Source organism: Pocillopora damicornis, chromosome 11, assembly GCF_964200805.1.
Source record: "Pocillopora damicornis chromosome 11, jaPocDami1.2, whole genome shotgun sequence".
Lineage (NCBI taxonomy): Eukaryota > Metazoa > Cnidaria > Anthozoa > Scleractinia > Pocilloporidae > Pocillopora > Pocillopora damicornis.
Genome location: NC_142680.1, coordinates 1,509,705 through 1,534,523, shown reverse-complemented (window position 1 = coordinate 1,534,523; position 24,819 = coordinate 1,509,705). Strand labels below are relative to the sequence as shown.

General features: G+C 37.0%; 3 protein-coding genes across 5 annotated transcripts in view; all 3 read right to left on the bottom strand.

Annotated features, from left to right (window-relative positions):
• Window positions 1-24,819, bottom strand: part of LOC149037003 (uncharacterized) — an 81,396-nt gene that overhangs the window by 23,636 nt on the left and 32,941 nt on the right. The window lies entirely within an intron of this gene.
• On the bottom strand, window positions 3-7,222 carry LOC149037006 (dipeptidyl peptidase 2-like). Of its 2 annotated transcripts, XM_089188311.1 has the most exons (11): window positions 7,028-7,222; window positions 6,156-6,294; window positions 5,899-6,062; window positions 5,269-5,407; window positions 4,589-4,676; window positions 3,744-3,802; window positions 2,679-2,969; window positions 1,872-2,028; window positions 1,084-1,148; window positions 919-989; window positions 3-433 (listed from the first exon to the last, which is right to left on the bottom strand). In XM_089188311.1, exons 1-11 carry the CDS (start codon window positions 7,192-7,194, stop codon window positions 352-354), a joined length of 1,422 nt encoding a protein of 473 aa, XP_089044437.1. In that variant the 5' UTR covers window positions 7,195-7,222; the 3' UTR covers window positions 3-351. The 2 variants fall into 2 exon arrangements, with proteins under 2 accessions (XP_089044437.1, XP_089044436.1); XM_089188310.1 differs by lacking the exons at window positions 919-989; window positions 7,028-7,222 and having other exon boundaries at window positions 6,156-6,323.
• The window catches only part of LOC113673000 (uncharacterized), a 28,284-nt gene continuing 12,582 nt past the window's right edge, over window positions 9,118-24,819 (bottom strand). The window contains exons 2-10 of the mRNA XM_089188323.1: window positions 23,704-23,742; window positions 22,660-22,708; window positions 19,830-21,036; window positions 18,786-19,048; window positions 17,987-18,254; window positions 17,368-17,484; window positions 16,194-16,292; window positions 11,426-15,483; window positions 9,118-10,161 (exon numbers count right to left, since the gene is read on the bottom strand). Of these exons, the coding sequence (XP_089044449.1) occupies window positions 11,444-15,483; window positions 16,194-16,292; window positions 17,368-17,484; window positions 17,987-18,254; window positions 18,786-19,048; window positions 19,830-21,036; window positions 22,660-22,677 (6,012 nt within the window). The 5' untranslated portion in view covers window positions 22,678-22,708; window positions 23,704-23,742 and the 3' untranslated portion in view covers window positions 9,118-10,161; window positions 11,426-11,443. The remainder of the gene's footprint in view (window positions 10,162-11,425; window positions 15,484-16,193; window positions 16,293-17,367; window positions 17,485-17,986; window positions 18,255-18,785; window positions 19,049-19,829; window positions 21,037-22,659; window positions 22,709-23,703; window positions 23,743-24,819) is intronic.

Genomic DNA, 24,819 nt, shown 5'->3' with positions numbered 1-24,819 from the left:
GATATTATTATCAAAAAGTTTATTGTTCTTAAAAAGACACTCATCAACAGCATTAAACCAACACAAGGCCTTTGAATCTCATCCAAGTCTCATGTCTAGTCTCTGGCTATTGCATGAAATCATTAAAATTCAAATTCCTTCATATAAGGTCTAATTCGTGATTAGCATGTTGCGATGCTCCATGTAAATTTTATTTGAAGTTGTGAACCATAAATTGACTTTTCTTTGAAATGCTATTTCTTTTATACATCACAAAATGAGACAGGTCTGGTTATTATAATTGAATTGATGCATAAGAAAACATTATTAAGAAAACTGTAGTCATTGTCCATTGAGATTTATAATGTTGCTCTAATGTAAGAATTTTTGGATTAGTTCCAGTTCTTGTTTTCGTGCTTGTGTCACTGCTGGAGGGTCCAGTGGATTGGAAGCTCTGAATATCAAAATTATATACATCAGTAATTAATAAAACTGAACTAGTAATAATTATCAGAAAACATTGTGAAAACCAGCTTGAAGCAGATGCTTTTCTTTTAAACCTACAGAGCAATCTACCAAAGGAGATCAGGAATCACTGATAAAAGTTTATCCTTCAGGTAAAATCTAATAATAAATTAATAATAAATTCCAAAAAGAAACAAATTTAAAAATGAAGGTTGCACACCAGGAAGAATGAAGGAAATCTCCAAATAGGAATTTACCACCCAATGTGCTCCAAGATCTCAGATAAAATTCTCTCAAACATCATCATATGTTTAGATATTGGCTAGAGTAGAGACATTGACCTTCTATCAGGAGGTAACTCATAGCTGACAATTTTCTTTATTCTCATTACCTGCCTGACTTAACCTCTATAAGAAAAATGCAAGGAGAATTTTCATATTGATCAATATGGTCACTGAAAAGGTTAAAACATACCTCAGATCAAGATGGTGAGCTCCACCTTTGACCAGAAGTGCCACCAGTGTTGGTGAGACATCTTCTAATACCTAAAATATAATAAATACATTTTAAATCCAACAACCATCTATGATTCCATCAATAATGGAAGCAACAAGAGCTTTTCAAAAACCATTAACTTACCCCACCAGGTCTCCATGGATCCAGGTCACCATTGGAAAAAATAATATTAGAAGATGAAGATATATCTGAAAAACCATTTAATACCATAAAATGTTTTTTTTATTCTTGCACTACAATTAGGAATTCTCTGACCATAAAACTAGAATAAGGAAGAGTTCACAATGACTTAAACACTAACTGAGAAACTCAGAAAACTGTGGTCACTGAAATAAGTGTGAAATACTATTGTATCAAGGAAAATAAATCCATCAAGCATGAGAAATTTTCAATACAGACAGGAATCCTAGTTTTAAGATTTGTTTTCAAGTCTCATCTGATTAGTCATCGCACATTCTGGACTTTTTCCAGGTGTTTTAATTTTGACAAAAATTCTGGATCACTTTTAAAATCAAATACTGATATTGCTGCCATTCAGAAAGGAAAAGGGGTGGATCTATGAAAACGGGATTTGAAACAATAGTGTAACCCAATGCTTTAAGCATGATAGACTCTACATCAAAAGGTCTAGTTCAATCAAGCCCTGCTCAGCATCACAATCACATGCTGTGCACAACAATTGATTCACACTCATTCCTACCAGGAGTGCTTTTGGGTGGCAGTTGAGCTTACAAAGGAAATCATGTCAGGGAGATCGAGTCAACAGCAATCATTTAACATCCCATCCAGATTAAGTGGCAAAGGGAATGGTCAAGTCTTACCCTGTTTTTAGTGCCTGCCTTAATAAAATTCTTCCTTTTCAATCTAACAAGATCTCTTACCATGTATTTCAATGTCTTAAGGAAACCAACCTTTCCCCCATAACTGTATGGGTGCCCAGTTAGGTTGAGGTATCACACCCCATTTTTTCTGGCAGTATGTGGATATCATTTCTGGAGTCCATGGCAGAGGTGGAAACATGTCTGTCTTGTTGTTAGAACCAGCTGGAAGAGTGAGCTCAGCACAAGCCTGAAAAGATGAAATATAAATCTTATTTTGACAAATTGAAACAAACAAAATTCTTGAATAGTTCAGTGGACAGGCAAAGCTTGGATTATATGTGCCATTTGTTTCCTGAGCATGAGCAGGCAAGAAAGGTTCATTCTTTATAGAAAGTGATTCAAGAAGGAAACTTCACATGGAATAATCACTGAAAAAATCTGGTAAGGTCATGTCAGCTCATAAGCCAGCCATTATTTACATGCATATCAAATTATCATTTCATCTGGTTTCTCAGAAAAGTACCCTTGCACCCCTGAACAGAAAGAGATCCTGAATAGATGAAGCCTCTTACACAACACAGTGATTCCATCAGAGTTTCAACTGGGAGCTTTAGAGATGGAGCACAGCACACATAATACTTAGCCAATGATCCTAACTAGTTCCTATATCCCATAGAAACTATGGTTAACCCTTTACACCCTAACATCATTATGCATATTCTCCATACTGTTCTCTATACATTTCCCAGGTTCTAACAAGGAGAATTTGTAAAACCATCATGTGCTTCATTAGTTGCTGATCATTTCCTTTATTCTCCTGGCTCAAACATTTGATTCAAGGGATAGATTGTAAAGAGAAATTAGAGCTGTGGACAAGCAAGATATGCAACCCAATACCTGATAGTCCCATGCAAGGCTGTCTGGACCCAGGCCACACCCAGTAGGGTCTGCACATTCAATGTACTCGGTATCTGGATCCAGACAAGTCAGTGTACCATTAGTGCCATTGTAGACTAATGCTGTGACCTCAGCAAGGCCTTCAACCTTGGATGATGCACTTGCCATCATTTTACATGCCACATTCACAGGATGCCCAGGAAGTGGAGCCAGGAAGTCTGTTGGGTAAGGATAATCACCCATGGCTAGGGTTGTGAAAGAATTGTGAATCCAGCCTAACATGTGAGGGATCTAAAATGAAAACAAAAAATAAATAACTGGTGAAACAATATATGGATGAGGGTCAGAAGGGAAGACATACAGCAAGATTTAGGAAGACAGTTGAGCACCAATAATAATAATTATAACATTAATTAAAATTAAATAATAATAATAATGATAAAAATAGTACTACAACTACTACCTGCTATTACTAATAATGATAATAAACACCAACAATAACAACAATGCTGCAATTCAGCAAAGGCACATCTACGAGAAAGCCCTAAATTCTATGTTTTTCAGGTAAAATTTTAAACAAAAATCAAGCACAAACTCAAGCCACATGCTCAAACTCACAAAATCAAGCCATGTGTGACACCAGACTGAGAGATAGAGATAGAGCGTGGATGCCCATTATAAAAAGAAAAAACAAAAAAAAAAAAAAAAGTACAACCAGAGAGCCGTATGACAGCAGACCACCAAGGGAACAACTCACAAACATCAAGGATCAAAACACGCGAATCGTAGCAGTGGAAAAAACCAACCAAATACAGTAGAGCATCCTGCTTTATAAAAAGACCTGAAACCAGTCGACCTTATCACCTGATGAAGACTAGCAGTATGCAGTCAAAACATCCTGATCTACATCATAAGTGATCACATTGAGAGACAAACGATAATACTTTATTATTATAGCAATGATGTAGTAAATAGGCTAACAGATAGTTACAATGTAATAATAAAATCCTACTTCCTATGACAAGTGATATCATAGTTTTTGAGTGATGACCAAACAATCCTTACCTGTTCTGTTGACTTAAGTGGTTTGCAGAGTTTAAATATTTTTGAGAGTTCAGCAAGTCCTATAAAATGAAGAAAGAATTTCAAATAAATTCAAACTGAAATAGAACTCCACACCAGTTTCACTCACACAGAATTATTGATCTCCAAGTATAGAACATCATGAACTGTCATTTGTACATGCCATAATGTAGGATGTAACCAGCCCCTTGTCATATTTACCCATATGAATGACAGTCACTCACTCAGACAGCTTGTTCAAAAGGAGTCTGATTCACTTACTTAATGTACTCCTTAATACTAACCCTTTACACCCTAACATCAGTAAGAATATTCTCCATACTGTTCTCTATACATTTCCTGAAGCACTGACAAGGAGAATTTGTTTAAAAGTCAAGAGCTTTATAAGTAGGTGATCATTTCCTTGATTCCTGTGACCTTAATGTTTGATTCAGGGGTGATATAATTGTAAGGAGAAATTAGAAGCTGGTCACTCTTAGGGGTTAAAGGGTTAAGGAAAAGAGGATGACACAGTAATGAGGCAATTTCCTCCTGCAATAGTGCGGCACACTCATCCCTCACAATGGGAGTATTACCTGTTCCCCAGTCCCTTACCTGATACCAACATTCCTCATTTTCAACTTGAATGCAGCAAAAGATGTAAACCCCTTAATTTTCAAGATTTCTCCCTTGGAGTTCCTACTCATTTTCTTTTAAATTGTTAAGAGAGTTTAATATTAGGATAACACATTTGATATAACCTATTTTCTGCTTTTTACATTGTACATTAGATTTTGAGGGTTCAGCAACTCCATGGATTTCCTACAGCTAACTCTGATTCATTTTACCTTCTGCACCTTGATTTTTCAGCATCTCAATCATTTCAAAAGCTGTAATAACATAACCTGGACAATTGGCATCAGCATTTAAAAAGTCCTTGGAAATAAATGACATAATTATATTACTAAAATCAACAATATAGACATAGAAACAAAAGTCTGGCCATGTTGCGATAATTTTGCAGTTATTGTTGAGAGTTTTTCTTTTGTTGATATCATTAAAAACAAACAGATATTTTAGATATCATCCAATAGGAGCAATAATGTCTAGAACTAAATCTAATAACAACTTTTTTTTTCATAATGTCCTCCATTACATTTCTCAGAAAGGAGAAAAATTACTGTGACTCTCTCAAATCTTTTACTATTGACAAATGCTGACCCTTTAACTCCCAGATCTCATTATTAATTCTCCTTACTATATGCTATACAATTCTTATGATGTTACTTTGGAGAATTTCATGTTGGACCAACTGATAGTCTCCTCTTTGATATTTTTCTTATCACTTGTCCTCTTGATATTGTATTAATATTGTAAGGAGACATTTTGTTTTAGTCACTCATGGAAGTTAAATGTTTAGTGAATTAATTGTTTCCCTGATGTTATGGAGAGGACAACTAATTATCAACCTGAACAAGAGATAAACCTGAAAAAGTGGAAATGTCAAAAAGAAAAAAATTACCATTACCTCTGTCACTGCAGTGAAGAAAAAGTCTCTTTCACTTCCACGGAAAGTGGTCATGTAAATTGGAGCACTGGCTGCCAAGGCAACATCTATCACATTAGGATATTTAAACCTCATGTAAGCACTCAGCATTCCATCATAACTGAAAACCAATCAAGGACAAATTAATGATACAGAATATTTCTTAAACTAAATGTAACAAGTCTCAGTTCAATCACTCTTCTTGGTCTCCAATCAGGACCTATATTTCCTTTGTGTGCACATTAAAAAATATCACATTTATGGTGCTGATCATTTGTCAGCATATAATTTATTTGATTTACTCATCCTCTGACACAATTCAAAATAATTTGGAATTTGTACTCATCCCAGAAGCGTTCAAATATTCACATTTTGTATGGAAACAGACTGGAATCTTGTTATTGGAAAAGAGTTTAGACTCCTTGCTAAGACGTCTTTTGAAAGTCAAAAAAAAAGGAAAGAAAGTCAATAATTGGTTAAAGCACTTTACAGTCTAATAGACCTTGATGAGTTACTTGGAAACCAAATTATAACAACTATATTAATGTTGTAGTTTCTGTGAAAGTGATCTTAATTGCTGTAACCTTTCTTTGTTAAGTTATTTCAATGTACCTGCCACCAAAAGCAACAACCTTACTCTCTGAGGCTTTAAACTGAATCTTAAGATCAGTCACTAGGACAGCATAGTCTGCAAGGGCCTGCTCCATTGAAAGGTAACCAACTTTATCATGATCAAACGAGGATGAACCAAATGGAAGGGAATCTCCATAGTATCTCTAAAAAGGATGAAGACAGAGCACAACAAATTATAGCTAGAAATCAGAGCATCAAACATTTAACATTCACACAAAGTATCCTTGTGTACTTACATGTTCACTAAAAATAACCAAAGCATTGAACTTCTGAGCTGCTTCAAAAACAAAGCCTGAGTTTTCCCAGAAACCAGTTATTGGTCCTTCATTGCCAGTGTAAAAGAAAATTGGTCCTTTTTCATCCCAGTTAATTGATCTGTGAAAAAACATTCAGCACTAAGTTTAACGAATGATTAACACTGAAAAGCTTTTCATGCTGTCACAAGTTGTATAAATCCTCATATGAACTTGAAGAGTAGTTTCAAGGCTGGCACTTCCAGGCATATGAAAGATAAGGTGAGAACTATGGAGGGTGGGTACAGCTGCTCATTTCTTTTCTTTACTTCAACGATTGCTTGTTTTTTCTCTTTCTTTACAAGCCAATAAGCACAACCATAAGAATATAGGCTGAAGGCTAGTGAAATCAGGTGCAGATTGAAATGGTATTTCATGGATGCCCCCTTCTTAAAAAAAAAAAAATCCCAATAGCAGTCAATGTAACTTGGTTACAACGTCCATTTAACAACGAATCCTTTGGCCCTGGGGAGGGGAGGAGGTCGTTAAAGCTTTAATGCTTCTAATTGAACTTCCATCACTTCTGTACCGCTTTAAATTTAATGACTCTGCTTCGAGAACTCAGCTTAGATATTCTCAGAAGCATTGTATATTTCTAAAATTCAACTGGGCCAAGTACTTTAAATCCATAGGGGAGAGTCTGGTGATTAATCGTTCCAAAAACTTACGTAATCTCACAGAAAGTGAACTTCAGAAATATACTTAAGAAAGCTTTAAAAAGGAGAGATAAAATTTAACCAGGCTCTGCGAAAAAATGAACAACATCGTGCAGCTTCACCTCCAAAGTTCCATCCGTGTCAGAAATTATGGTGAGCGCCTTACCTGTATAGAGATATCGCTGTTTAAATGTGACCTTATTGGCTTGAACGAAGTTGAAATGATCGAGATCTTGCTCTAAATAAGCTGTCTTGTAAGGAACTGTAGCCCCCACAAGGACAAAAAGAGAGGAAACCACAAGAAGAAACTCCGAGCAGCCAGCCATCTTTGAGTTATTAAAGCTAAACCTACACGTGAGGGTCTTGTGACAAGTTAACTGGCCTTGAAGAATGTCCGAGTCCGCGTGACCATTCAACCTGTCACGTTACGAAGACCGATAAAACATCACGGTAACACGGCGGATCATTTAATTATTACATCGGAGAAGTATCCTAGTTGTCGAAGGAGAATATTCTCTATTCCAGCGCTTTTTCTACTGGTTAAAACTTGAAAGAAATACTGTAACAATTGCTTACTCCACTTTTTTAGGAGCAAGGGGGAGTGGCAGGATGGGGAAGGGGGAGGGGGGGGAGTGGGGGGCGTTACGGGACTAATGAGGCTGCCAAAGAAATTTTATCCAGAATTTCTGATTGTCTGTGGGTCAGATATCCAACCCTGCCTCAGCACTCCTTCCCCATCCCTTCCACCCCAGCTTGATTTATTGATCACATGAACTCGTTCACGTGTGAAACAAACCCAAGGTGACTCCAGGTAGTATTAACCCTATACAAGACAGTCTCGTGCTTCAGTCCCTAAAATCACTCCGCAAAACAATTTGAAACTTTGAATCTTCTATGTGGTCATCGCTGTTAAGTTAAGCAACCAGGATCAGTTTCCTTCCCATCCTTCCCATAGGTCCCCCATAACCATTTTCGATATTTGACCATTGGTAAGATGTTACTTAATCCAAAAAAAAAAAAAAAAAAAAAAAAAGGAAAGAAATGAAAAAAACGCAGTCTTGGAGTTAGAAGAGAAAACCAAACAAAAATGATATAATTGCACATTCTGTACCACTTTTTGTCAAAATGTCTTCACATCAGGAGAAAAAAAAGTTGAAAAAAAGGAATGAATTTTTCTGAACATGTATTTTACCATCAAATGGCCATTTTTGAGGGTTGGTTTCACTGAAGCAAAAGAGATTCCTGACAACTTATTGAGGCATGTTCACCATTATTTAACATTTAAGACTCTGAGCTGATATCCCTCCTAAAAAGGGAGGAACTTATGAAATCACATGGCTTAGAAAGACCAACCCCTCTCTTCCCTTCCAATTTCAAAATTCTTTATCACTAATATTTTAAGAATATCATAAAAACCCAGCCCCTCTCAACTTATGGACAGAACATGTTTCCAGATATGGTTAACAATAAAGTTTGAAGCTTGAGATCCAAGAACTACAACCACAGTTAGGGAGATTGAATCCTCCTTTGTACTCTCAAAGTGTGTGAGCATTAGAGCTGCAAGCCATAGATAAAAGTTGCAAAACTGTAACTTTTCTTCTTCAAGACAAAATGAAATTATTTACAAAATCTAGAGTTCTACTGATTTGAAACTCAAATGTCAAAACATAGGGTCAGAATTTTAAGTGGCCAAATTATCAATATTTTGCAACAAGTCACATTGTGATAATGTGGAAAAGGAGCCAGACTGCAATGAGTTAAGAATGCCCCACAAAAATCTACCAAAGGATGTCTTACCTATTATCATATGTAACAAGAAAACAAGGTCTTATCTTAACCCTTCAAGTCCGAGAAGAGACCAAAATGCAATTTCTCTTTACAATATCAATACAATATTGGTCTTGAGAGTAAAAAGGTTAAAAATATGTTTGAATTGTTCCATTGAAAAGATGGAAACAAAGAATTCACTTAACTATGTAGCCTTGGTCAATCTAACTTAAAATTTTGCAGTTTCAACATACGGCTGTAAAATGCTTGAGAAATTTCTTTTCTTACTGTTTTTCTTGACTACATATGTTGATTAAAATTCATATGCACTAAACATTAACTGAAATAGAAAATGTATTTCATAAAAAGGGTCTTCAGTTAAAATTCTCTTTTAACCATCTTAAATGAAACATGATCTTTAGTTTGTGACCTAACTTGAGTATAGAGATCATATCATGAATATCAATGCAAGAACAATCAAACACCATTAATACAAGTGTATCTTCAACCTGAGTTCAACCAAGCACATGATACTCACTGGATACCTGAGTGCATGTAACAAGACATTTAGTAAATGGCAGTAACTATTACACCTTTCTTTCTAAAAGATGAGTCAATTAAGACAGGAAGGTCTTTCTCAAAGTCTCTCCTCTAACTGAATTGTACAGCCACTTGGCCATGAAAGGTCTGGGTACTAGACTAGGCATTTCCTATTTTATCATATTAGCAAAATGAGGTGAAGTATGCTTAGCACACATAGCCTGGTTTTTTTTCTCTGATACTAATTACCACTGTGCTATCAAATGAATGAAGTATTGGTTGAATTTTTCTTACTTTTCAATCCTAGAAAATTTACTAAAGTTAATGAAAAAAAAGTTTAAGCAGTCCACAGTCCTTTTTTCTTCCTTTTTCCAGGCTTTGTAGTTAAGCATTTTGATTTTGACAGATATCTACTATCCAATAATAATGGTTGAACCCATACTTGGGAGAGCTCAACAGTCTTTGTCACAGAGAAGGGGCTTGTATAAAGTTCCTTCTTTCAAGAAATGTGATTTAATTACAACTTACATGGCAAGGTTGAAAGAGAACATATCAACAAGATTCCCTTCCATGCCACTTGTTCAAGCCATTTCAATCTTTCATTGTAATGTCTCCCTGCAAAGGAAGCCACTGATTTCAAGAGCTACAGGGTGAACCAAGCCACACTTGCAGACCACATTGGTGCCACAGATTAGGTAGAGGTTGAAGCCCTTAAGTCTGAGTGAGAACACCTCAAGTTCGTTGCACAGGATTCCCACAGCCAGGGAATACTCCAACTGAGTGGTTGCTAACCAAGATATGCAGCATTTCATTACTCAAAGTAATGTTTCCAAACCTGGTGAAGTTGTCTGCTGTAGCCCAGAGCCTGTCTGTGACTAATGCCTGGCCAGAATGAGGCCCAAGCGATTTGAAGTGGATAAAGACAAGGCTTCGAAATTCATTGAAAGATGACATTGTTGTTGTTACAAATTTCCATCAATGGGCCCCTGTATCAAAAGCAAAAGATGTAATAGAACAAGCAGTTAGACTCAGTTGCCAATTATGCACATGAAACAATTAATTTTACAATTATACTATAAAGGTATCAGTTATGGTATCCAGTCAAGTTGCCAATGGTTCAACTCACCAATGCCAACTCGCCGACATATAAAATCAAGTAAAGACGTTGGCGAGTTGGTCTTCAATTCAATACAACTTATTAGAAGTTAAACATAGAGAAAAGTAAATGATCTTTAGCAAAAAACTTTTACTAAACAAAGTTTATAGGGATCTCATGGTGAATAAAGCAAGGCAAACATCGTCAATGAATATGAAAGCTTCAGACGCGAACGAGTTATTGTATGACAACACAACAACCCTGTTAAGACTCATCAGGTCAATCGGTCAGATTTTTTTAAAAAAACTTGGCTTTCTAGACAAGATCTTTAGTAAAAAACAATTCTATTTATTTCCAACAAAGGTTATAAGGATCTCAAGGCAAATAAAGCAAGGTAAACATTGCCAATGACCAAAAAAGCTTCAGACATGCAAGCGTTATTGTGTGACAACAACACTGTAAAAATATAACATGTCAATCAGTCAGATTTTTTTTTAAAAAACTTGGCTTTCTTGACAAGATCTTTAGTATTATCTTTTATTATGACAGTCTACACAATAACTCGTTTGCGTCTGAAGCTTTCGTAGCCATTGGCGAAAAAAATGTTTTTACTAAAGATCTTTTACTTTTCTTTATGTTTAACTTCTAATAAGTTGTGTTGGATTGAAGTTTTATACGTCGGCGAGTTGGCGTTGACAAGTTGAACCGTCTGCGACTTGACCGTAGTTCTCAGTTATAAGAGGAATATATCAATTCACACCCACCAATGCAGAATTCTGCAAAAATGACAACTTGTCAACTTTGAGACAAGGCAAAGCCACTTGACACTTAACACCATGTTTTTCAACACTTTCATATAACAATGTCTAATAATTGTTTTTGCCCTATTTTGTTTTCATTACTTTTTGATTGAGAGAGTTAAAAAAATGTGCCTTAGAGTGCAGGAAAATGCATTTCCGAGGGTCTAATTTTTAAAAATTTTCTAGGGGAGCATGCCCCCAGACCCCCGTAAGGGCTCAGACCCTACAGGCCTTTGTTCATGCCCTTTGGCCATGTACTCACAACTTATGGGAGAGATCTTGGGTTTTACACCTGCTTCTTACACCTGAATGAACTCTCTCCACTAATTTATCAAAGTGGATTCAACTACTTACACTGATCTACCAAATGTCTTAACACTTCTCGTTTCCTTCACCAAAGATATTTACTTCAAGGCTAACTGCAGTTGATGACATGTTTGTTACCAAAGCATCAACCAGTCCATGTATCCAGTCTTCATACAAGGTATTCCAGTTATTGAGTGTAAGGTTCACGGTAGCAAGTGATGTGTTCTTTGTCAGACCATCAGCCAGTGTCCACTCTCCTCTCATTTCACTGTAATTGTTGACTGTAAGGCTCAGCGTAGTCAATGACATGTTTTTCCCCAAACCATCACCCAGTCCACATGTCCACACTTCCCCCATGTTACTGTAATTGTTGAGTGTAACGCTCAGCGTAGTCAATGACGTGTTTTTCCCCAAACCATCACTCAGTCCATGTGTCCACCCTCCCATCATTTCATTGTAATTGTTGACTGTAAGGCTCAGCGTAGTCAATGACGTGTTTTTCCCCAAACCATCACCCAGAGCAAGTGTCCACTCTTCTATCATGTAACTGTAATTGTTGACTGTAAGGCTCAGCGTAGTCAATGACATGTTTTTCCCCAAACCATCACCCAGTCCACTTATCCACACTTCTTCCATGCCATTGTAATTGTTGACTGTAAGGCTCAGCGTAGTCAATGACGTGTTTTTCCCCAAACCATCACCCAGTCCACTTATCCACACTTCTTCCATGCCATTGTAATTGTTGACTGTAAGGCTCAGCGTAGTCAATGACGTGTTTTTCCCCAAACCATCACCCAGTCCACTTATCCACACTTCTTCCATGCCACTGTAATTGTTGACTGTAAGGCTCAGCATAGTCAATGACGTGTTTTTCCCCAAACCATCACCCAGACCAAGTGTCCTCACTCCTCTCATTTCACTGTAATTGTTGACTGTAAGGCTCAGCGTAGTCAATGACGTGTTTTTCCCCAAACCATCACCCAGTCCATGTGTCCACACTTCTCCCATTTCACTGTAATTGTTGACTGTAAGGCTCAGCGTAGTCAATGGCGTGTTTTTCCCCAAACCATCACCCAGTCCATGTGTCCACACTTCTCCCATGTAACTGTAATTGTTGACTGTAAGGCTCAGCATAGTCAATGACGTGTTTTTCCCCAAACCATCACCCAGTATACGTGTCCATGCTTCTCCCATATCACTGTAATTGTTGAGTGTAAGGCTCGGCGTAGTCAATGACATGTTCAACACAGTTAAACACTCATTTTTTGCCAAACCCTCAAAGAGGTTGCATTTCCAGTCTTCACTGATGCTGCCAGGGTTGTCTATGTTCACACTAAGCTTTGTTATGCAACCATCCTTAACTTTAGTAAATACTGGTGTATGCAATGAAGAATCATCTGCAGTTAAACAAATGTCTCTGCAAATCTTGTTGCCTGAATTTGAGGAATGAACATTCAATGCAAATAAATATACCTGGTTGCACGATAGCCTTTGAAGAGAGTTCTTTCCGTCTCCCATCACCTCCCCTTGAATGTCAATACTCAAGTTAGACAGGGTATTGAGTTTGTCAAAATGCCTGAAAAGACAGTCAGCAACGCTATCAGTTATTCTTCCGTTCAAATTTAAATTGACATATGAAACCGATGAAGCTCTCACAAGTTTACAGAGATCAGTTGCTCCACTGCAATCTAACTCTCCCCAGATGTTGACAGTTAATGAATTTAGTTTTGAAGCTAAAAGGTTTTCTTTCAGCAAAGGGCAAAGGAAAGCTACTTGGGAATTTCCAACCATGCCAGTCACATTTGGATACACTGTAAAGGACGTAGTTGACTTCATTGTAGACTGTAGAGTCCCACAAATATTCACCCAATTTGTAGGAAGCTCACCAAACACTTTTAATTGCAGACACTCCAAAGAATTGTTTCCAAGAAAGCCTTCTTTTAACAAACTCAAACCAGTGTAGCTGAGTTTTCCCCAAACAATTAGTGCAAGGGACTTCAGAGAAGGATTTGCTACAAGTCCTTCACTAACAGAAGTTGCTAAGGAATCACACATGTCTTCAACAACAGTAAGGCTTAGAGATGTAAGTGATCTGTTCAATAAAATCTTTCTTAAAAGTTCTGCTTCAGTTTCTGTCCATGAACCAAAAATCTTGAATACAACGGATGTCAGTGGCGTATCTGCAGATAGTCCCTTGTCAAGTATGGTGACACAATCCTTTAACATCCCACAGGACACTTTGAAAGTTACGCTCGTCAAGGACTTATTTGCAGCTAAGCTGTCACTGATGGCAACAACGTCATCTGAGGAAATGGAACAACTTGACTCAAGAGTAAAGGAATATGCAGTGGAGACCACTCTGAGTACTTTACACAAAAGAGTTGTAATCTCCTCTGTCAAATACCTAACAGAAAAGGAAAGTGTTTGTAGCCTTGTGCAGTATGATAGGAAATCATCTAGTACTTGGCCATCTTCCGGAATGACCCAATGTTCCCCCATGGTATTTAATATCTCTAGATGAACAGGAAGGAATAACTCTGAAAAATCCTTGGAAGCATTCAAAATGATGAAAATATCAATTGTTCCGTCATTTGAGAAGTCAATAGTTATGGTCTGTGGAAATGGAATAAAGGAGAAAAGTGCCTTTGCCACTTCTTCATAATTTCTACTCTCACTGAAACATTCATGAAAGAAAGTGGCCTCTTTCTCAAAGCACTTGCACCAGTCCCAGTTTTGATCCTTTAACTTCTTGCCAATCTGTTCAAAAAGAAGACAAGCTTCCTCACCCAGAATACCTGACATAAAGATGAACACTTGTCTGTAGCTCTCTATCATATCCTCGTAGAAGTTCAAATGTAACTCAGAAAAAAAGTCAATCTTTAGTTTCAATAGCATTTGTGCTAGATGAAATGCAGCCAGATACTCTTGAAATGTCTTGTGAAAGAAGAAATACTCATGCTGTGGGTTAATCTTCCTTAAGCTGGCTTCCTTGAACACAAGACCAAGTGAGCGAGCTGCAAGACTCTCATGTGTAGATTCAAATTCTACCAACTCTTTCTCACGAAACGAAAATCGATCTTCTTTCAAGCATCTCCAAGCTAACTCTCCAAGAACTAGAAAACTTTCTTCAAAGTGCTTCATTAGAGCTTTGTCACTAACAACATCAGAATCATTGGCAGCACCAGCGGCTACCTTAAGATTGTGCTTTGCACAATATCTCTGTAAAAGGCAATTGACAATTATCTGATAGAGGTCAGTGCGACAAGATGGTAGTTTTCCTTCAAAATATTCGAACACGACACAGAGGAGAAGAAGATTCAATGGATTGCTTGGAAGTTCGTGTAAGTAAGAATTATCCTGAATTGCCTTAATAAGCCGTTCTCCCTTTGGTTCATAATCTTGACCCAAATGTCTGAAGTGCTTCCTGATGTAATCATACGAATCTGCTTCCGTGAACCCTTTGATTTGCAAAAGAACATCAAAGTCCACATTCTGCCGCACTTCAATTCCTTTCTCTTGGCGAGAGGTAGCCAAGACATAGCAAAATGGTAAAATTCGCCTGTGAAGTAACTTGTCCACATAACTTTCCGCTTTTTTAGGAAGCTCATCCAGGCCATCCAAAATTATCAAAACTCCTTCCTGGTTACGAATATCCTTGATGTAATGTTTTAAATTTTCCGTAGCATTTTGGTCCATATCTTCAGGGAGGAGCTGATCAACAATAGCTTCTAAAATGTCTCCATGGATGTCTCTGCATTTCAGCAACAGCACAAGTTCAAACAATGGGAAAGACGATTCATTTGGGATTGTTCCTTTTGCCCAGTCATGAGAGATTTTGAGGCAAAAAGTTGTCTTTCCAATCCCAGGGCTTCCCTCTACAAGAACCATGGCATCCTGACCTTTACTGAGAGTTCTGAAGATGTTAAACATGCCCACTTCATTACCTTCCAACGTGAAGTCTGTTTTTCTCCTTGAAACAATTGACAATCTTGTATAGACATCGTCAAGGACAAGCTTGATGGTGTTCAGCCAAAAGAGTGGTTTCAAAAGAGACCGTCTGTTATACTCAGCACTGAGCAGTCTTCTTAACACAGCAAGTTCATGGTCTACACAATATTGACCAAAGCAAAATTAACTTCTCTGACTCTTAAAAATTGCTGAGTAAACTCATACTAACTGGGAAGACCTTTTTAGCAACATACATCAGTTTTAGTCAAAATAACCAATTTATCATAGCAATTTAACAATTATGAGCAAATTTTCCTTTCCTACTCTGAGGAAGTGGAGGTGTCTAAGTGATTCAAGGTAGGTTTCAACCAACAAAACAGACTTTAAGAACTTTTCAGAAATGTGAACATGGATATGCCATTTATAATTTGATAAAAAGAAACGATAGAAGAATGTTTGTGAACCTCAGAACACCTGAGATATTTATTGAATTATGATATTGTGCTTCAAGGGAAACACCAGTTAGGAATTAAAAAATTAAAATAAAAAGAGCAAAGTTACAAACTAGATTTTGATTTTGAGGTTTTGTAATGTGTCCTTGACTGTAATGTAATTCATAAGTACAAAACTTACAGTTGGAATAAAATCAAAGTGTTCCCTATTTTAAAAAGTTTCACAATCAAATATAGTTTGCAATTTGTTTAAAGACTTTTCAAGGGAAAAAAAAGTTGTGGTTCCAACAATTTGTCAAAGAACTGGTTCTTGAAAGTAACAAACAGACCATTTTTAACCACCTAAGATACTGTAAAAAGTATCAGATTCATGTTATGAAGAACAACGAATTATGAACTTAAGTTTCCTTTCTTACCCTGAGCACCACTTATCTGACTGACAAGTTCTCTGTGTGTTGGGGTGGCTCCTGGAAAATGATCCTGACCATGATTATTTAAGGAATGCCTAGCATTACCTTGAAAGTGAAGGAAAGTACCAAGGTTAGCTCTACATGAGAAGGGCAGAAGTAATGTCATATCGTTTATTATTTAGAACACTTTACAGTAAAACGACTGAATTACGTGAATATGTACAATACAATAAGATGAAGATTAAAAATATATATTTATATAATAAGCTCAGTTATGCATGCATTCTGGTTGGTTCTCACTTATGATCTATTGGAGGACAGACGTATAGATGACGTCATCATTAAAACTCTTTTTAATTCTTTATTATATAAAACAAATAGATTCCAAGTTGCCGTGCATCTGTTCAGTAATAGATCACAGATGACGTCAAAATGTGGTAAGAACAAAAAAGTGGCACAGTAAAGTAAAAACTGTCGGAAATCGTCTACTTAAATCTGGCAACTGAGAGATAATTGCTGAGAAGGCAAGCAAGTGCAATTGCCAGTTCTTACTAGCTGAGTGAAAAAAAAACTAAAACATTCATCATCTTATATTTTGACAATCATTGGATACTAATTCTAGCATATTAAGAAATAATTTGCTTGTTTTTTTGGCAATTAATTGTAATTTGTGTGGTAGATGAATTAAATTTGTTTTAGCTCTTCTAAGGGCCAGACATGAACCAAAATCAAATTTACACCAGCCAACAATATCTTTGTTAATTGTTTTAGGCTTTGTTATTTTCTTTACATGGAAAGCTACAACTACTGTGATCACCAAAAATGTCTCACAAAATCTTTAACATATTTTTGTCTATCTGATTTCTTGTAAAATAAAAGGAGGAGGAGGTGGGGGGGCTGCTTTCATCAGATTGGTTACTACACAAAGAATGTTACAGAGACATTTTAGCTGTTCATTCTTTCCTTACTTTGACTGTAAACACAAGTCTTTTGAAATATTGGTAACCACGTGTCCTCTTAGAGGACTTTTATTTTCATGAGTTGGCAATTTACCTTCAATGTAGTCATGATAAGTCAACTCTTCCCTGAGTCACTAGCAAGGCTGATCTGCATTGACAGAAATGCATGCAAAGTACCAGCCCATATTAATACTTTTTGTTTTCACGAGTAAGCAATTTACCTTCATAGTAGTCATGATTAGTCAACTCTTCCCTGAGTCGCTTGCAAGGCTGATCTGCACTGATGGATGCTTTTCGCTTATCCTTCCCTGCTAAAGTTGCCCTAATTTCTGAAGAACCTGCATGCAACAAAATAGTACTGATTAACAACAATTGCAAACAGCATGCAGTGGCAAGTAGATCATGATTGTGGTAGTAGTAGTGGAGGAACCACATATATCATTAAAATATACTGAATGTCTTATGTAAAAGAAGCCCTGATAAACTTACTAAAGTTAAGATTTTATATATTGATTACTACAGTAATCCATATTTACAAAAAACGTGACCAAAGAAGAAAGAAAAAGTTCTCTAGAGTAAATATCACAAGAACTGAAATGGGTAAACAAAACAAACAGTACATGTACAAGCTACAGAGGTCTGTTCACATCACATATAAATCAAAACAATCAGCTCTGCAAGCTTCTATGAAATGGTAATTCATACCTGTACAGCCTGGAGCTGTATAGGAGTAAAATAAACTTGTAGAATGCACTCCATTATAATATTTAAAATATCCTGTTTGCAAAAGTCACGGATACAGTAGGCCAGTTTTTAAAAGTGTTATGTTCTGAGCTTTACCTTGCAAGGGCTGAAGGCTGACATAGTGTACTTCATGGACATGTCCAAGTACAAGATGCTTGCTTTGGTCAAATGGACAATCTGGCTCGATAATTACCTCACTATGGCCTGGAAGACTACTAATCACATGAATGGTTATTTGATAACAGTTTGCTGCAGCCCAGAGAATCACATAATCACCCCAAGTGCCATCTTGTGCCATGTCTGTTAAGTAATCACCCCATGTTGCGTGTCCATCCACAAAGTGAAACAGATCTGTTCCATGCACCTTCAAGAAGTCCGACAAGATAACATGTGATGTTAATAGTAATAGAGCAACTAGTCTAGTAATGACTCAATATTGTAACATTTTCATATAATAAATATGAACTTTAAAAGTGTTCAAAGACAAATACAAGACCCTTTCACTGCTTGGCTCAATAGTCCTTCAGAGTACTCTCTGTGTACTCTGGATAGAGTAATTTTTACAACTAACATATCTAATCTTTAAAATAATTGCAAAAAAGGATCAATTTAAATGAATGCATGATTATAAACAAATTCATCTGCATCATATTTCTCACAGTTGTTCTAAAATAACACAGCAATAAAGACACTGTAGTGATACAAAGACATGTTGTCCTTTTTAATCGTGTCAACTTCAACTTCATGTATCACACACACTGATTTTTCTCCTGATCAAAGCCTTGACAATGTTCTAATAATAATAATAATTCCCAACATTTAACTTGAATGCAGAGCAGAAGTAGCATTTGTATTATCTGTTCTAGAAATTACATGTACTCTACCAAATACTCACATTTTTTGGGTGCTCTCTTAGATACTGAACTAAGAACTGCCTTAATTCAAAATGATTGATCTTAACTCCTTTGACAGTCTCCAGTTGTTCTGACAAGGTATAGAACATACAATTTCCTGACCCTACATTGTCAGAAATTCTATAGCCTTTTCCTGAAGCAATCTCCTTTAAGTCTGAGAGTCGGTCTGTGTTGCTGCTGATCTTACATCTACCTGCATTCTGTTGGCACTGTTGAAGATTACAGATGACTTGTTCACTCCCACCTAAAAGAAAAACAACTTATTGATCATTGCTTTATTCTCATACATGTACATGACCGGTTGCTGACAAAAGCATGGCATATGGGTTAAGAAGAAAACAGAAAGAACTACATGGATTGAGGATTGAGTATTTGGGAGCAGAGGGAACAACAGTTCTTAAAGCTTAAGGTTACAACAAAGGTATATTGAGTATACGTGAACTTCATTTAAAAGTTCTGACAAAGAGCAAAAGTTCAAAACGCAGCTTTTAAACTCTTTACAGTGGCCATTCTTACATCATCCACTCAGTTGATCCTACTAAATTACCCTACAAGGATTTGCCTGTTTTAAGCATCATTCACACAAAAACCTTGGCATGAAACTCTGACTCTGTTATTTGCATCCTTCTCTTTTTTTTTTTAAATCTAAGTAAATCTAAAAAAAAGACACCAACCAAGTTGACCATCCTTGTTCAACTTTCAACAGAATCTGCTTTATGTCTTGAGTAAAATAACTACAGAAAGTATTTCCCATGCAAATGCACTTTACCAAGTACATATTTCAAAACTTTGCAACACTGTTCCCAATCTTGTGGGTAAGATTATTACATAACAATTAAGTTTACCTTTCCTGAGTGTTTACCATTTTTGACTATTAGTTTGATACTGGTTTATAAAAAATTTTATGGTTATCATAGGTCTAAGTCGACACTAGATTGATTCAACTTCTTACCAGTATACCAGTACCTGGTTTAACCTTTATTAGACAAGTTAAGGCTAAAAAATGTAAATTGAAGTAAATTTACCAAAGACGAGGTTCTTCATCATTATCACAAGACTCTTACAAGGCTCCTCCCAGCTATACTTCTTCGAGTACTCTTCACGTAGCAATCTTGACTCTGAAAGTCGTACATCTCTCTCTTTCTGTCGGACACGCTTGATTTCTCTGGCCCAGTCATTAGGATCTTCAGAGTCTACCACACTCTGTGAGCCTAAAGGCACTTTCCTCAGAGCTTCTCCAAGTCCTGAATTACCACTGACAAGTACAGGCAGACCGGCAGATAATGCTTTCAGAGCTGTTATTCCAAAACCTTCTGTCCTGGATGGCATTATTGCAAGATCCACTTCACAGAATAAGTCAGCCAGCACTTCTCTGCTATCATCAATGCTGCGAACAATAAGCTGATTACGCCTAATGCCATGGTGGAGCAACTTTTCTGCTACAATATCTCCTTTTCCTCCAGCTGCATAGACAAACTTGAGTTGGTAGGTTTCATCTTTCAACTCAGCAATTGCTTTGGCGGTTATGTCATACCCTTTGACATTGAAATCTTCACAACTGTCACCACTTCCAATAACAAGAATACAGAATGTTCTTCTTTCTTCAGTGGCTTGCTCTACTTCCAAAAATTCAGAGAAAATGCTTGGAGTAAGGTCAAAAACATTTTCCTCTTGTTTAACTGGACGAAGGTAACGCTTGTAAGCTTCTGCCAGCTTGGGTCCAATTGTGATAACTTGATCAGCCATTTTACAGAGTTGGATTTCTGTCTCATGCATTTTTTCACTTTCTGAAATGTTTTTGTACATTCCATCCTCTTCAGGAGCAGAATGAACAACTTGGATCCATTTGCAATGACTGAAAATTGGATTTTTCTTAATGAGTGCAGCTGGTCGGCCAAGGTGAACTCCATGACCAATGACACAGTCCATTGTATGGTTTATTGGAGGAAATGACAGGCAAAGAACAGGCTCTACACCAGGAACTGTATCTGCTTCAATGAGCTTCACATTGTGACTTTCAGCACAGCTCCTGTCCTCTCCACTATACTTTGGAAGCAAGATACTAACATCCACATTCGGGTGTTTAGCTAACTGGATGGCCAGCTCTCGGTTGATAGTTGACAAGTCCCCATCAGTTGATGATCTCCACTCACTACTTAGCAAAGTGACTTTCAGTGTCCTACTTTCCTGGTCTTCCTGTGAAGTAGAGGCTACACTAGGAATGGTGGAATCCTACAACAACAAAACAAGAATGGTATTGACAATAAACTGTAAAACGTGAATGAAAGTGATCTTCGCAGTGATGTGCACTACTTAGGCAGTAGTGAAAATAAGGCCTGAAAAAAAAATTCAGGCCTGTACGGGATTTGAACCCATGACCTCTGCGATACCGGTGCAGCGCTCTACCAACTGAGCTAACAAGCCAACTGGGAGCTGGCCATGATGGTGGTTCTAAATAAACCCGTGAAGTGATGAATAGACGGTTAAGAATATATGAAGGTCATATATTTTGAACTGCGGATAAAGACATGAATGAAAGTGTTCTTTGCAGTGATGTGCACTACTTAGGCAGTAGTGAAAATAAGGCCTGAAAAAATTCAGGCCTGTACGGGATTTGAACCCATGACCTCTGCGATACCGGTGCAGCACTCTACCAACTGAGCTAACAAGCCAACTGGGAGCTGGTCATGATGGTGGTTCTAAATAAACCCGTGAAGTGATGAATAGACGGTTAAGAATATATGAAGGTCATATATTTTGAACTGCAGATAAAGACATGAATGAAAGTGATCTTCGCAGTGATGTGCACTACTTAGGCAGTAGTGAAAATAAGGCCTGAAAAAAATTCAGGCCTGTACGGGATTTGAACCCATGACCTCTGCGATACCAGTGCAGCACTCTACCAACTGAGCTAACAAGCCAACTGGGAGCTGGTCATGATGGTGGTTCTAAATAAACCCGTGAAGTGATGAATAGACGGTTAAGAATATATGAAGGTCATATATTTTGAACTGCGGATAAAGACATGAATGAAAGTGATCTTCGCAGTGATGTGCACTACTTAGGCAGTAGTGAAAATAAGGCCTGAAAAAAATTCAGGCCTGTACGGGATTTGAACCCATGACCTGATTATTTTCACTACTGCCTAAGTAGTGCACATCACTGCGAAGATCACTTTCATTCATGTCTTTATCCGCAGTTCAAAATATATGACCTTCATATATTCTTAACCGTCTATTCATCACTTCACGGGTTTATTTAGAACCACCATCATGACCAGCTCCCAGTTGGCTTGTTAGCTCAGTTGGTAGAGTGCTGCACCGGTATCGCAGAGGTCATGGGTTCAAATCCCGTACAGGCCTGAATTTTTTTCAGGCCTTATTTTCACTACTGCCTAAGTAGTGCACATCACTGCAAAGATCACTTTCATTCATGTCTTTATCCTCAGTTCAAAATATATGACCTTTATATATTCTTAACCGTCTAAACTGTAAAACAATAATAAATCACAATAATGGATGTCCACCCGATATGAAATGTCAATTCTTTTGTAAACTTGCAGTTGAGTTTTATCCTATGCCAAAAAGTCAGATACATGTAGATTGAGACAATTTAAACCAGGAAAATGATAAGTTGCTTTAGAGATCTATACTGTCACTGTCACTGATAACAACCATTACAGTTACAAGGAAAGTGAAAATTATCCTTAGAGGGTCTTCCTCTTCAACTCACTTTAAAATTGGAACATGTAGTTTCATTTGAGACATTTAAGTGGAAAAATAGGGCAATAAATGAATTTTTTTTGGTCAAAATCAAAGGTTGGTATTTGCAATAGAGTTAGATTCCTTTTACTACCTTTTGTAGCCTTGACATCACAGGAAGCTTTTAATTTTGAAAAATTATGCTGGAAAAAAACAATACAAAATGTGAGTTCAATAAGTCTATTTGAGCTTTCTATTTCCTCTAGGAGTGTTGTTGAGACCACCTAAGGCAGTACTGGAGGCTAACTTGACCTTTTTAGTAAGCCTTCATTTTCTCACATATTTAGGATCATGGTTCAAGTTGCCTATTTGCAAAATGTGACAATTGGAAAATGGCCCATTTTCAAAATGAGAAGTTTTTTTCCCAAGGACAAATCTTGCAGCAAATAGAGATAAGATCCTGTTCTAATGGTGTTTGCTGTTCATGAGGTATTTCCTTCAGATGACATTTCTGACACATCCTTTTCCTAGTAAGTAACAACCTGATAATGAAAAACAAAGTGCTATCTTATCATAAATTGAACTCAGGAAAGAGCTCTATTGCAGCTGACTACTTACAATTTCCAAGCAACAAAAATACAAACATACTTTTTTTTAGCCTTTTATTCTAAGAGTTTTGATGATATTTCCAATTTTTGGAATGCATTGCAACCATAAGCAAGCCAGTGAAAATTTTCAAAATGAGAAGGTATGGGATCATAAAATTGTCAAAATTGAATATTACTTGGCAGACTGCTCTGAAAAATTTTTATCACCATCATCTTTGTGCATGTGCCAAACCATTTTGAGTAGTATTAAAAATTGGCCTAGATTTAGAGAAGTTTTTTCTCCAAAATGGCTTTTGAAACACACCCCCTAATTCCATGAAATTCCACAAATTCCATGGCACTGAGCAAAATAAAAGTTTTCCCTCAGATTATAAGTAGAATCATATATCCCATGTAACAATTTCAAGTCATTCCAACTAATGTGTCTGTAAATATTTCTTTTAATGGTTTGAGACAACTTTACTGAATTTAGTGTCCAGTCCCACTTTAATTTGGTATTGAAAATGTACCTTAAAGTAGGCAATGTACAATGAATTATTTCCTCTCAAAAACAGACAATTGACAACAGTTTTAATGATATCAGAACATACCAATAGCAAGTCATCTGACCACCACCCTCTTCATACATCCTAAACAGATAGAAAACAATAAAAGAAAGAATATAATGTTTAAATACATCACCTATTCTGCATTTGGAAAGGCATGTTACAAAAGTCAGAGATCAAGGATAGAGAGCCATTTAAATAAGATCATTTAATAATCATTAAATAAGTTCATTTTGACCTGTGGATGAAATTCATTAACAGAAATGATCCTTAAAGGTACTACATTGTAATTTAACCATTTAACTTCCAACATCTGATTATTAATTCTTCCCTGTGGCAACTACACATTTCCTTGCAAATTAGTGACAAGAATTTGGTGTTAGATCATAACAACAGTTTCTACCTGATGAGATTGAGTATTCTCATTACCTGTTTGCTGGATAATATATGCATTATATTGGGAGAAGTTACAAGTTAATCACTTCTGGGAGTTAAAGGGTTTAGCAATACTCTGAATGAACTTGAGTTCTTCCTTCCCAGGTAAAATGTCAGGTGGGATATAGGCGGGATCCCGGCAATCCCACCCAGGATCCCAGGTGGGAATGGCGGGATCCCGCCTTAGGTGGTGGGATCCCACCTTTCCCACCTGGGATGAAAATTTGATCCCACCTGGGATCCCGCATTTAATGCGGGATTCCTGCATCCCACCCGGGATCCTAGGTGGGACTTATGCATTCTACCCGGGATCCTGGTCGGGATTTACATATCCCACCTGGGATTCTTTATCCCGGCTACGAAAATATTGTTTTGCTGTTTTTATTCTTACAAAACGTTTTTGTGAGAGTTCCAATACTTATGGATCATCCACACACTCCGCAAATATTTGGCATGCAGACAAGACAGAGGTGGTCACTGTTCCCTTTGAGAAAATACACCTTTTAAATGACTTCTTCAATTTGCTTTATTTGAAACTCTGATCTGAAAATATTTTTAAAACAAGACTTGTTAGTAGTGAGAAGTACAAACCGAGTTTCTTTTCATAACTTAATTTCTTAAATGTCCCAATCACTGGACCTCCTAAAAAATATTACTTCTTTATATTTTTGGTGCAAAATACAATTCCTTCTTTACATACAAATGAAAAGTACAAGTCACAGTTCA